Genomic DNA, 13,830 nt, shown 5'->3' on the forward strand with positions numbered 1-13,830 from the left:
TTATGACCCGCCACACCCCTTTCGATTAATGGGTGCGGGGTCACTACTGGTACCAAAAGTACAGAAGGTCACAGCTGGGAGCAGAGCCTTCTCCTATAGAGCTCCGCAGTTGTGGAACGGCTTGCCTGTCAATGTCCGGGACTCAGACACAGTCTCAGTGTTTAAATCCTATTGGAAACCTATCTGTTTTCTCTGGCTTTTTGTTAAAGTCCTAGACACTCATTTCACTTCACTTTGACAGAGTGTCAATTATAAAGTCCAGTTTATCACAAAGTCCCCCTGTTAAACACAGACAGTGTTAAATTCACCCTAGTTATACCAATATACCACTATTACCACATTTTTCAGTATCGGTCGTACAGTGCCACTGTCTGCCGCTGCTTCTGTTTGTTTTCTTCGAGACACGTAATCAAGTGCCCAGATTACTGGCAGACTCCAGTGAAGAGACCAGCAGATAAATCCTGGTTCCTGACAACTGCTAAATTAGGACATAGCATGAAACGAACCAGAGGGTCACCACCACCATAACAACTACAGCTTCAGGGATCTTCAAGAGGACCAGTAACACCGTAATGGACATGCCATGTAGACCATGACACTGGACTACATTCTAAGCTTCTCCAACCCTACAACTGTAGGACTTATTATTGTTTTTTCGTTCTTTCTTTCCTATTGTACAAATCATCGCAAACCCTGCACTGACACCATTTGCAGGCTCACTCTACCCTGGAAGGGGGTCCCCTCTCTCTATCACTTCTTCCCAAGGTTTCTTCCTTTCTTTTTTTTTCTCTCTCCTTGAGTTTTTTTTGTGTGGAGTTTTTCCTTGTGTGCAGAAGGGTCAATATAAGAAATAAATATTGTTGTTGTTATTGACATGACCAATAATACTGGAGATAGAGGAGGAGAAGAAGACGGCATTGCGTCACAAAGCCCTGACAACCGCTGGAATTACCATTGTAAACAGGGGGTGTGGCGAGACCAGCGAGGGTGGAAGTGCGTGGAGGTGGAGTGGAAGCTGCTGCAGCCCCAGCGGGAGCGGGAGCTGAAGGGCTGAAACTGCTGGAATGATACTGCAGCAAGTGAACTTGTGCAGAAAGGTCAGCGAGAGCGGACCTAACCTGGAGAAGCAAGTTGGGAGGGGAACTCTGGCTTTATTTGGAGCAGCGGGTAAGGAGGCAAGGGAATGAGGTTGGGTTGGACCGGGGTAGAGGAGAACAGGAAGAGGATGGTCAGGGAGCTTGATTCGGATGGGGGTATCTTTGGTCGCACAGGCGGGCGCTGTTGCTTGGCAATGGGTGGCAGGAAGGTGGGGCAGCATACAGGTATCGTGGTTTAAAAAAGGGGCAGGCATACTCAAGTTTGAGGGCAGGCAATGGTTTTGGTCAAAAGGCAGGATCAAAAGGGGCTACAAAGAAGGCTAGTGCCTCTGAGAATATAATTCGCCAAAGAGCGGGCAGCGTCCCCCTTGGCCACCAGACTTTTATTCTGGAAGCTAACCCCCCCTCACTTTCGCTTCCGCGTCGCTGCCTCCCCGGCTGATCTTGCTCCCTCTGGTGGGCAGGAGGTGTTACTTTGGCCGTGACAGCTTGGTTTGAAATGAACGAGGATGTTGTATTTGTTGAAATCCTCCTGAGTTTTTCAGATACCTCTGCAACACATGGAATGACAACACTTTTACGTTTTTTCTCTTCCCTGTCAGCTCTTATTTGATCTTCTCCTGGATTTCAGAAATGCTCAGTTAGAATATCCACATGTTCTGAGTGACTCCTTGATATGCTTGTGTTTTTTCTCCTTTTCCTCTGTTCACCCTCTGCCTGGTGGTGTAGGGTTCTGATAACTCCCAGTTTGTGTTCCAGAGGGTGGTGGGAATCAAGTACTGATCTGTATGTGTGGGATTCCACCAATTACCACCTTCAGGTTTCCACAGGGTTTATAAACCTGTGTCAGTCAGACTTGAGAAAGCCCTCTAGAATGAAAGGGGTGAAATGTCATCAAGGATCCATAACAAGTCCAGTTGCCTGTGAAATAACCTTTTTTGAGATAACCTTGACCTGGATGACTGAGAACCTAACAGATATTCCACCCCTTGTTCATTCCATTTGCACAACAGGATGTGAAATTGATTGTCAATCTATGTTGCTTCCTAAGTGGACAGTTTGATTTCACAAAAGTGTGACAGACTTATTACAATGTTTAAATATTCCCTTTATTTTTTTACCTTACGTTTTACCTTATCATACCATATCTTTACTGTCTTTTATTGTCTTTTAAAAATATATATTTTTATTCTTTGTGTTGTCTCCAGAATGCAGATGTTATTACTGCTAAACATGGAGTCAAATAAAGTCAAATGTAAAGAAAGCTAAAATGGCAGTGCCTTTAGCTCCAGAACAGAAAATTGAATAAATGAATGCATTAAAGAATTAACAAGCAATAGAAGGTGAACAAGCAAACAGCCAAACAGTGGTGAGAGCAAAGTAAAATATACCATGGAGCATTCATTCAGAGCTCTGCACATGGCTGTGTTTTGCCAATATCGAGAGCCCAATGCACAGAGCAGTCACCGTAGTGCTGTGGCATCTTTTTAGAGAGCAATAGGTCTTTTGGAAAACCTGCTGACTTAACTCTCTGCTCGTGGGAGTTCTATGGAAAATGGAGGGAAAGGAAAAATTATATGAAAGAATTAAGCCCCTGAGACAGCACATAAAATTTAGTGTGAGCTCCTTTATGTCCTTTGTGCTTTCTCTGTGTCAATGTCTTTTTATAATGGACCTATAATGAATGTTTTGGCAATTCAAGATCAGTGGCCATCAGAAAAATGAATGAAAAGACATTAACTGCTGTAATCTAAAAGATAGAAAGGAATGAGTGATCTGTTCAGGAATGAGTGTTTCTGCAAACACATTATTATTTAAGCAGGAGAAAGGAGGAACCTGTTTCTGTGTTTATCTAAATATTGATTGGGTAATGATAAATGTAAAGGTTCACAAATGGGTTTGAAGTTTGCCCTTTCTGTAGAGGGGATTAAACCCATGCTGTAATGAATTTAGAGTGCGATGTGGTTATGCTGTTCATTCTGTAGCCCTGATTGTCTGAGTGTGATTTGAGGCATGATACCTATGACCAGTGATATCTATGACCTATGATACCTATGACCAGTGACCTTTTGTCTTACATTGTGTAAAATAGAAGTTGAATTGCGAAATAGAAGAAAACATAATAGGCCACTAGTTCTTCATCTATGCACTGGCATGAAAAATATTGCTTCCAATTTACTCTTAGCATGAACCACTGGGGTTCGCCCAGGGCACCAAACGGACTAGGACCTCCGTTGGTGCTCACTGCTCACCAATTGTGATGGGTTAAATGCAGGGGGACATTTCGATGTGTGCACTGAGTGCTGTTCTTGTTGTTCTCCACAATGACAATCACTTCACTGAAGTGCTGTAACTTTGCAATCTACGTAGAATCAAGGAACATAATTAATTAACTGCGGGTAGTATTGAAGGGGTGAGTCACTATTAGCCAGGAGCAGCCTTGATGTCTTGTGGTAGGCAAGTGAGAGGTGTATTAGTCTGAGCAGGTGAGTCTTCAAGGATGCATTCAGGGATGTGTACACCGTATGCTGTGCTGCTGTGTATCACAAGTGACAATCACTTAACTTTAAAGCATTTTAGTTTTAATCTTTACTCTGTAACTGTTATTTGAGTTTTCACTTAATATTCACATTCTGCTACATAGTGACTACCAAGTGATGTCTGTGTCCTATGTTCTTTCTAAACATAAATATTTGCTTGCATTTTTAGCATGCTTTTAGCATGCTTTTTTACTAGCCTTGTTCTCCTTTTATTGAATTGTATTTATTTCATGAATATCTATGCACAGCCAAAATCACATAATTTTATGTTGTACTGCTGTAACTATTCATGTGACAAATAAAAAGCTTGCATCTGGAATCTAATGTTGCTCTTCAGAAGTTGATTAGTTATGGAAATTTTATCAACATTTGAAGCTGAAACTAGTTTTTAATAGATGGTGGTTGTGGTGAAAGTGAAACTGAAGTGATTACTTGAGTTTGCTTATTCAACAAGTTCAATTGTGATACACTGCAGCACATCACATGGTGCACACAACAAAATGTGTCCTCTGTGTTTAACCCATCACCCTTTGTAAGCAGTGGGCAGCCATGAAATGTGCCCAGAGAGCAGTGTGTGAGGACAGTGCTTTGCTCAGTGGCACTTCAGTGGCACCTTGGCAGCCTCGGGATTCAAACCAGCAACCTTCTGATTACGGGGCCGCTTCCTTAACCCAAGGCCACCACTGCCCCATTTATGCAGTCTTTATTATGCAATATTTTCTTATTTAAACCTACATATTCAACAAGTTCAAATACTTTTTTTCAATGATCTAACAGCTGTTAATATCAGCTGTAAAAGACATTCTGTGTTATTGTGTTGGTTTTCCCTTACGAATAATCCTCATAGCCAAAGCTTCATCCTCACCCCCAGGTACCTCAATCATTTATCACAGCAAACTCCAGGTGAGCACTAGTTTGAGGTGTTTTGCTTTCACACCCAGAAAATATTTTTTCTTTAAATAACAGTCAAAATTTTACTGATGCAATCTGCCTGGTCCAACCAGATGAAAATACCCTTGCATGACCAGAAACACTGTTAAATCGCTGTTAAACAGAGGAGTCCTCCTTGTGTCTAAGTGTTGAGCTATACAATTATAGATGGGATTGGGTGATGTTCCCTTACCTGGGAGATTGTGCTTGTTGTTAATTGTCATGGCCAATGGGGGTGACAGGTGGTATGTATCAGTATTTCTTATTAATGAAGTAGAATAATTATTGTGAGAAGAGTTCCCAACCTGCAAGTTACTTTATTTCTTTATGAAACATAAAGAATAATATTTATTAGAAAGTGTCACAGCCACTGCCCCGACCACAGAAGAGGAACGGCCGTCCGCTGCAACTGCAGGGTACGCGTGGCGATCTGCTGTGACCACAGGGGGCATGCAGTCATCTGCGGGGACACCGACCTGGAAGCAGATGTGGGCAGGGTCGGCTGGCACTAAACATCAGGCCGCCATCTTGTCTTATCCCTTTGTTACGACTCAGTGATTACTGATCCTTCTTCATGCCAACTGCCTTTGCCTGACCATTCTTACAAATTTGCCCTTGCCTGCTTCTCATTCTGACACTGATGTGTTTGATTTCATGCCCTCGGATTCATCCGCACTTGCTGTTGCCAAGGTACCCCTAAACACACTCATTTCAATTCCTTTAAAACCACGTCACGGTAAACCCTGACTTTTTTGCTGCACAGTGTGAAACCTCCACCATTGGCAAGCGGGGCCCTCAACTGCTTTCTACTCCCGATCATCCACGCTCCCGATCCCCTTCCCTCTCAGCCTGCCTTCATCACTCCCATCACCCACATCCAGCGACTCCCAGCCCTCTTGCTCTGAATGAAGGATGCCTGTTAGGCATTCATCTGTGAAGGAGGTTTTTGGGAAATAAAGCACTGAATAATTAATTGACTCTGAAACATACTCCCATAATCTTCTGCATTAGCAGAGAGTGTTTTTAATACCAAATACGAATCATTCAATTAATTATAAAATCTCAAAGGGGATTATAAAGGAAATTATGGGAGTCTTCAGCCTAGACCAATGATGCCATTATTTCTCAAAGACAGAACAGTAAAACATTGGAGAGAGAAGCGCTCTCTCATTTTCTTTTTCTAGCAATTGGATTTTCTGTCTTAGCAAAGTTCACATGCATACAGTGCAACTGGAAGTATTCACAGTGCATCACTTATTCCATATTTTGATATGTTACAAAATATGTACACAATTCTCACAATTCTACTCACAACACCCAATAATGTCAACGTGAAGAAAAATGTTTTGCAAATTTATTAAAAATAAAAAACTAAGAAAGCACATGTACGTAAGTATTTACAGCCTTTGCCATGTCTATATAAGGTCCCACAACTAACACTTAATGTCAGAGCACAAACCGAGCATGAAGTCAAAGGAATTGTATAGCTCTGAGACAGGGTTGTCTCGAGGTACAAATCTGGGGAAGTTACAGAAAAATGTCTGCTGCATTTGAAGGTTCCAATGAGCACTGTGGTTTCTATCATCTGTACGTTCAAAACCACCAGAACTGAATCTGACCGGCCACCTAAAATGGGTGACAAGGGCCTTAGTCAGGGAGGTGACTGTGAATACAAGATGCACTGTATTTGTAATAGAATTCTTAGCTTTCTTGTCATAGCTAGTGCATCAGGTCAGACTCAATTTCAGAACTAAATGTTTTTTTTAAACTATAGCTTGACGCATACTGCCTTCCTTCCGATGTCACTATAAAATGGTAAGGTTTGATTAAATCATTATAATTAACTTATAATCATTGCTGCCTCTCCTCTGTCTTGGTTTCAAAAACTGCTTCAATTCCTTGTTTCTATTGGTTGGGCAACAATGCATCACAGTATTCAAACTTCAATAAAAATTTTCTTTTGGCCTCAGTATGTGCAGAAGCTCTATATACCAATAACTTTACATTTATTTGGAGTTTTTTTTCCTTTTCTGTCTTCTACACCACTTTTAATAAACATATCAGTTTTACTATATTAAGATTGTAATAATGAATCTCAATAATAATTATAAATTAATTACACCTTTGACGTGCCACTGAGCAAAGCACTGTCCTCACACACTGCTCTCTGGGCACTTTTCATGGATGCCCACTACTTACTAAGGGTGATGGGTTAAACACAAATAATGTTCTTTGGACAGATGAGTCTAAAATTGAATTATTTGGACACGAGAACAGAAGACATGCTTGAAGAACATGTGTAACCATCTGCAATAAAAATGAAGCTGAAGTGCAACTGGATACTGCAACATGACAATGACCCAAAACATACCAGCAAATCCACCAAGGACTAGCTAAAAACTAAGTGGAGAGTCCTGGAATGGCCAAGTCAGAGCCCTGATCATAAGCCCATTGAGATGCTGTGGGGTGACTTGAAACGGGCTGTACATGCAAGAAAACCCTCAAACATCTCTCAACTGAAAAAATTCTGCGTTGAGGAGTGGGGCAAACTTTCTTCTGATCAATGTTAGAAACAGGTAAAAGGCTACCAAAGGCATCTCACCGAAGTTATATCATTTACAGCATTTATCAGACGGCCTTATCCAGAGCGACTTACAGTCAGTAGTTACAGGGACAGTGTCGTCGTCGTCCCCCCCCCCCCCCCCCCCCCCCCCCCCCCCCCCCCCCCCCCCCGGAGCGACTTAGGGATAAGCGTCTTGCTCAGGGACACAATGGTAGTAAGTGGGGTTTGAAATTGGGTCTTCTGGGTCTTCATAGGCGAGCGTGTTCATAGGCGGGTCTTCATAGGCGAGCATAGGCTACTACCACCCACTGTGGAGGCAACACTAGTTATTAGGGCGTAGGGTGTCTTAACCTTGTCCTCCATTAAAATACACATTTTTGTTTATATCTTTTTTTTTATGTGTAAATGTTTTTACATTTTTGTTGTTTAATTGTAATTAAGTCCCATTCTTTTCCAGACATACATAAAAAATTATTGGACATTGATATGTGAACATTTCCTAATTAAGAGCTGATTATTTAATGTGGTGTCCTAATTTTCTCACATGACTGTAATTTTGCTGGTTCAATCAGACATACAAAACAAACAAATCCAAAGCATTCAGATTCTCCGTCAGGAAAGTTTGATACTCACCTACTCTTTCTTTATAACTTTGCAATTGATCTGATTCATAAGGTCAGGATAAGAGGATAGTCCTTAAAGCAAGATTTTGTCTGAAGATGGTTTCTGCTCTATGATGTGTGTGTCTGGGCCTGAATATTACTCCTTTTGTGTATTTTTGAGTGAAGAGGAAGCAGAGAGAAGAAGATATTTCTTTTTGTTTGTTTGAATTTTCAAAAATGGTACCTGTATGGGCATGTCAGCATGTGATGATCTCCAATGTGGTGTGCATTTTTTGCAGAGGATCAGCTGCCACCAGGCTTCCCCACCATAGACATGGGCCCTCAGCTGAAGGTGGTGGAGCGTACACGCACGGCCACCATGCTCTGCGCCGCTAGTGGCAACCCTGACCCTGATATCTCCTGGTTCAAAGACTTCCTGCCCGTCAATACCACCAACAACAATGGGCGCATCAAACAACTTCGCTCAGGTATTGTGTACCATCTTCTCTCGAGCTAAGCCTGGGAGCCATCTGTCTTCTGCCCTTCTCCTTCCCTTCCTTCCTTGTGCGTTTCTTTTGTTTCTTTTTCCATACCCTCTCTACTTTTTATGTTGCTTTTTGTAGGCAGTACTGTGGCTTTACTCTTCTCTTCTATGTGTTTGACTGCTTAGCTATGTGTCTTATCATTGCCGTTCCAGTTTTTCCTGCATTATCTGCCTAATTTGTCCCCCACTGCTCACTACTGTGACTGTACTTTGTGTAGGATTTGTCTTTTTTCTGTTTCACTGCAGTATTTGATAGAGAGCCATTATTGTTTTGATTTGTTTAATATTCCTTTCATAAAATAAATAAATATCTAATAATACACATTTGACTGCACATTGGACCTCCCTTATAACATACTAAACAAATTTTTCCAGAGAAAAAAATATAGATTAAAGACAAAATTGCAATTACATTAAATGTATTTAGCAGAATTCAGTTTCAATTCTTATCTTCATGCAGTCAATATTTAAACCTAACCAGTTTTTATGTTGTTGTTGTGCATTTGTTCTCTCTTTGAAATAGTTAATGCAAATTTTTCCATAGAGGAATGTCCTTGTCACACATCCACTTTTTACTCTTTCTGACTCTTCCCTTGCCTCCGTGTTATACACAGTCGCTGCTAAAGCCCCCACTTACCTGAAATTAGTTTTTCTTCTTTTCAATTGTCTGTGTTAATTACAAGTAGAATATTTGTCAAGTCTGGTTATTCTGTAGAAGAAGTGTTCTGAAATACAGTCTGCTCAAATGAACAGTGCTGTGTCTGACAACCTGTCTTCCCAAAGCTCACAGCTTTTTCTTTTCTTTTGACCTGTCCTGCGTCCTGTTAACCTACCTTTTCCTTGTTGTCAGCAGAAGTGTGTAAATTAACCCTCTTTCTGATTCAATGTGCGAAAATAATGCTCCTGTACATTATTATCCTGTAGTCTTATAAGCATTAACAAACTCTGTAACAAACCTAAGGAATATAATCATATTTTTATGCTGTCTTTCTTCTCTCCGTATTTTTAATCTCCAGAATCCTTTGGTAAGTGCTTAGTTCTGAAGCACACTTCACCCCCCACTAATTTCCATGTCTTAAAGCACTATTATTAAAATGCATGGCATGCATTTTACTAACAGGTAGTGTAGTTTCCAGATATAGTACAAACACACACAACCAAGCACACATCAGCACTGGTTCTCAGGACAACTATTGAGAAGGCACAGTCTCACCATCTCCTTACCTTACCATCATACCCACATTTAGAGAGATACCACACACCTCAGTTCTGTCACAAATGTCCCTACCTGCCTTCTCACTGACTCACTTGTCCAATCACTCACTCCTAGATGTAAGCTGTTACAGCCAATCAGTGATCATATTCTTCAGGGGAGCATAAGCTTCCTGCTAAGCCAGGTCAGACTAAAGGGTGAGGCTCAGCCTTTCTGTCTAATGATTCAAACTCCCTGAGCCGATTCCCCTAATCTAAGTGGTCACCGAAACCATGCTAAAAGAATGAAGCCAGTTCCCTTGTGCTGAAACAATGTACAATTTTATCTTTGACCTGCCAACTGCTACCTAAGCTGTTTTATTGCAGTAGAATAAATCAAGTTCTCCCTCCCTCTATCTATCTATTTATCTATCTTTTCTTTTTCTCTCATTCTGTCTCTCACCCTCTCTCTTTCACTCTCCTGTAGTATATTTACATACTCTTGTTAAATCTAATTTGATTCTTCTTCCAAAGCGCCCAGCCTCTTTCTTCTCGTACTAATGCTTCTTCTTTCTAATCTTATTTGCATTCATATTATCCACCCAGGTGGTACACCAATAAGAGGTAAGAGTGCTGAACTGATGTTCACAGAATGAAAAAAAAATCATTCCTGCTGTCCTGCCATTCACCACCTCCATCTTTGTCCTGTTTCCCAACCCTAAATCCACAACTATAGCAACTTTTCCCTTTATCTTTTTGTATTGTTTTGTTCCTTCCATCTGTCTCATTCATATGCTTTCTTTGTTCATGAGTTTCTGTTGGTTTGATGATATTCATTATTATTTTAAAATTTTTATTATGACATAGTTGTGATATGCTCACTGCAACACAATGATGCATATCCAACAATATATTTTCTTTTTCTTAAACAATTTTTTTTTTTCTTTTTGGCCATAGCGAATCATGTGTCCCTCTTTTTGTCCAACTTAAACAACAAACATTTTTCCCCCCTTAGCTGTTGTTGGTCAGCCCTGTCATGAACCCAGGTGGTGAGGATTCACGCAGGCAGGCAGAAGACAACCTGGCCTCTCTTCTGCCTTTTTTTTTTACCGCCAAAAAACGTCTTTCTGTCTTTGCCAAGTTTTACCTCCTATTTTCTGTTTACTTTTCTCTACCTATAACCTTCTACAAAAAAGCCCAAACAACTACTTTTTTGATAAAGTTCCTACGGTGCTTTTTTCTTCTTCCACCTGTTTTTTACTTCTTGTTTTTTATTAAGTTGAGGGCTGCTTTACTTTTTTGACATTTTTCTTATTTTTGTTCTTCAGGGTTGGGGGAAAGCTTACGGTTGTGGCTGGCAGAGAACCTGAGGGGCCCGTTTTGTCATTTTTGCTGATCAACTTGGGATTTGGATCTTGATTTATGCTTAAATCATTTCCCCCTGGGTCATGTGACACCACACTGCTGATCCCATTGGTGGATTTTTATGGGTGTCTCTTGTAGCTCTTGCAAGAAATGGCAGTGGTTGGTTGACTTCTTGTTGGCTGAGGCAATTTTGAATTTTGAACTCTAATACAATTGCATTTTATTTTTCAGCTAAGGGTTGTCAAAGGTTGTAAGTTGTACTGACGTACACTTCTTATTCTTTGAAAAGATTTGCATGTCAATCATTTTGTAACAGAAGGTTATACACTGGTGTCAGTAATGATCATGGCTAAAAACGACATTTTTCAATTGTTCAAGCAGCATTTTTTTCAGAGACGCTGCATTTTTTTAATAACCAGTCAGAAATATTTATTCATCAACTAGTAAAGATGTGAAATTTAAACAGCTTGAAATACCAGTTCCAAGATTATTTTTTAATTCTTTCCCCCTTTTGATGCTGCTTTATATACTGTTAACCTCTTTTGTTTGATCCATGCTTCTCTGAAGCAGTTTCATTCATTTCCATACAGACAAGTCCAGTTGAAATGTTGTATATTGCAGGGCTAGCTCTCATTTCTAAAAGAAAAGCTAAATTTTGCTTTCAGAATCACTATATTCATATAACATGAATGTTACACTGTTTCAGCCTTAAAGTTTTACAAACCCTGCAACATGTACTTGTTTTCCATCAATGTGATGTGCTATGTAATTGAATTGTCTTCCTTTCTTCTTAAATGTCTAATGCAGTGTTTTTCATTTTGTTCACTGGGCCTGACTAGAAAAGCCAATAAGCTCAAGGAATCTTGGAAAAATAAATGGCCTTTTTTGGCTTTTAGGAAAGCATGCTTCCCTACTTTCTACTTTTGAAATGAACCCTATTCAGGAATTGGTCATCTTTTTTGCTTATGTTATTACTGGAGAAATTACTTCAAATTGAATTCCTCAGTGAAACAGGCCTAAAGAATGAAATATTGCATTAGATATTTCAGGGCCAATGCTTGTCTCTTTAGTGAAAACCTTACTGTGCTTTTGTGTCTCATTGGTAATATTTATCCATAATGTTATCCAGTGATAGGATCTTTTATGCTAATCAGGTAGAAGGCTTACTTTAGGAGGTGCAAGCTTAGAAGGCAGAACAGTGCAATATTGGCCCTTGTAATTCATTTAATGCCGCTCAGTTAAAAGTGCTGTTATTGTATTGTGTCAGCCATGCTGGCAGCCCCTAACACATGGTACTGCTCCATGCTTTTATTTCCTCACAGGAGCTCTCCAGATTGAACAGAGTGAAGAGTCAGACCAGGGGAAATATGAATGTGTCGCAACCAACACAGATGGCACTCGATACTCTGCTCCAGCTAATCTATATGTCAGAGGTAGGATAAAAAAGGATACCGATTAGTACTGGTATAATATACTTGGGTCAAAGTATCAAAAATGTTCATATTTTTTAAATATCTGAAAAATTAAATAACAAATGTATTTTGAACTCAAAGTTACTGGTCCATTTCGGGTGATTTGTAAGTATGCTGTTTGTTGTACATACCCTTGTAGACTTGATTTGAACCTTACATGTTGTTTTTATTGTTTGTATTGTTTTATTTGTTTTATTTTTATTTTTTGCTTTGTGTATTAGTCTAATTTCTATAACCTGGTTGCCTGGAGTGTTATACTAACAACCTTTTACCCTTCAGCTGGGGGAAGGGGACTGCATTCTCAAAAACCCTCCCACCTTGCTTCCCTGAATTGTTGTCTGACTCTTTATTTCACTTTTTTCCTTTCCTATCAATGGATTGAACAAATATACATATACAATACCTGTAACAATTTTTAGAACACACAAATTTTTTCATTTGTATTGAAATTCAATCAGTTCAATGTCTCATTAAAAAAGAAATCTTGGAATCCATTTATAAACCAAAATATACTCGAAACTTTGACTCAAAGTTGCCTTAACCACTGCTTGTAACAGCGGAGCACACTGGAGGCATTCATTTTACTATGGCGATCAAATCTGTTGCTCATGTTCTCTTGTCTGTTGCTTTGAGCATTGATCAAGAGAAGGGAGATGCCAGCTGTCATATTATGTTGCCGATTGACCTCTGGTGAGGGAAACAAATCCTTTTGTCTGCTAGTGTTTTTTTTTACCACTTACGGGGTATGGGGGGTACCATCCCCACATAATATGCCTGGGTTCCTTTCAAAACACAAACTAGCCCGCAGGTGATTGCCAGAACTCAAAACACTATTTAACACAGTTGCGAGGTCCAAAAAGAGTTCACGAAAATGTCGGAGTCCCCGAAGGGTGGAACCCCGGCGCCTCTTGTCCTCCTGTCTGGATTGGCCACAGGCAATGTCTTCCGGCTGACGCCAATCCTGACAGAACTTCCCCTCCAAGGGCTACGTCCTCGGAGAAAAGACGAGGCGGCCTTGGTCCCTCAGGCTGGCTCTCCGCTCGCTGCACGTCCCTGGTGGCAGTGTGGGGGCTACGCCAGACTATCCGGCTAGCCCCTTCTGCATCTGTTGTGATAAGCAGGCCCTTCCTGCCTGTCCCAGCTGGGTCCTCATGCCTTCCAGGACGCTCTATGGTGCTCCGCCCCTCTGGAGGTGGACCCAGACCCATGCCTGGCCCGCCCTCTTTACCGGCTAACGGAAGACCCAGCACCGCTTCCCCACCCACTCTCCCCTGAGGAGGAGCCACCAACCCAAACTGCACCCACCAAAAAAGAAAACTTTGGGGGAGCACTCCCCCCTGGCTAGAATTACTTTGGGGCTCGTCCACCTCGTCTCTGACTGGCGCAGTCGGCACAGTGCCCCCTTCTATTTTCAATATACACTCGCTCACTTGGTCACATCATCCAATCACATGGCTTCTCTTATCACTCTTACGCTGATGACACCCAGCTCTATTTGTCTTTCCCACCAGAAGATACCACTATTG

At 40.9% G+C, this 13,830-nt stretch overlaps 1 protein-coding gene across 38 annotated transcripts in view; it reads left to right on the top strand.

Moving 5' to 3' along the window:
* The window catches only part of LOC114786615 (receptor-type tyrosine-protein phosphatase delta), a 403,565-nt gene that overhangs the window by 300,857 nt on the left and 88,878 nt on the right, over positions 1–13,830 (top strand). For 23 of the 38 annotated variants that reach the window (XR_003749232.1, XM_028973883.1, XM_028973864.1 and 20 more), the window contains 4 exons: positions 8,032–8,220; positions 9,293–9,301; positions 10,074–10,091; positions 12,155–12,265. Coding sequence is in view for 36 of the 38 variants with exons in the window: in XM_028973883.1 (XP_028829716.1) it covers positions 8,032–8,220; positions 9,293–9,301; positions 10,074–10,091; positions 12,155–12,265 (327 nt within the window). In the remaining 2 variants the exon portion in view is untranslated. Of the gene's footprint in view, positions 1–8,031; positions 8,221–9,292; positions 9,302–10,073; positions 10,092–12,154; positions 12,266–12,404; positions 12,410–13,830 lie in introns of those variants that run through there. The other 15 variants (XM_028973995.1, XM_028974011.1, XM_028974004.1 and 12 more) reach the window with 3 other exon arrangements.

The sequence above is a fragment of the Denticeps clupeoides genome, chromosome 1 (assembly GCF_900700375.1).
Source record: "Denticeps clupeoides chromosome 1, fDenClu1.1, whole genome shotgun sequence".
NCBI classification, from domain to species: Eukaryota; Metazoa; Chordata; class Actinopteri; order Clupeiformes; family Denticipitidae; genus Denticeps; species Denticeps clupeoides.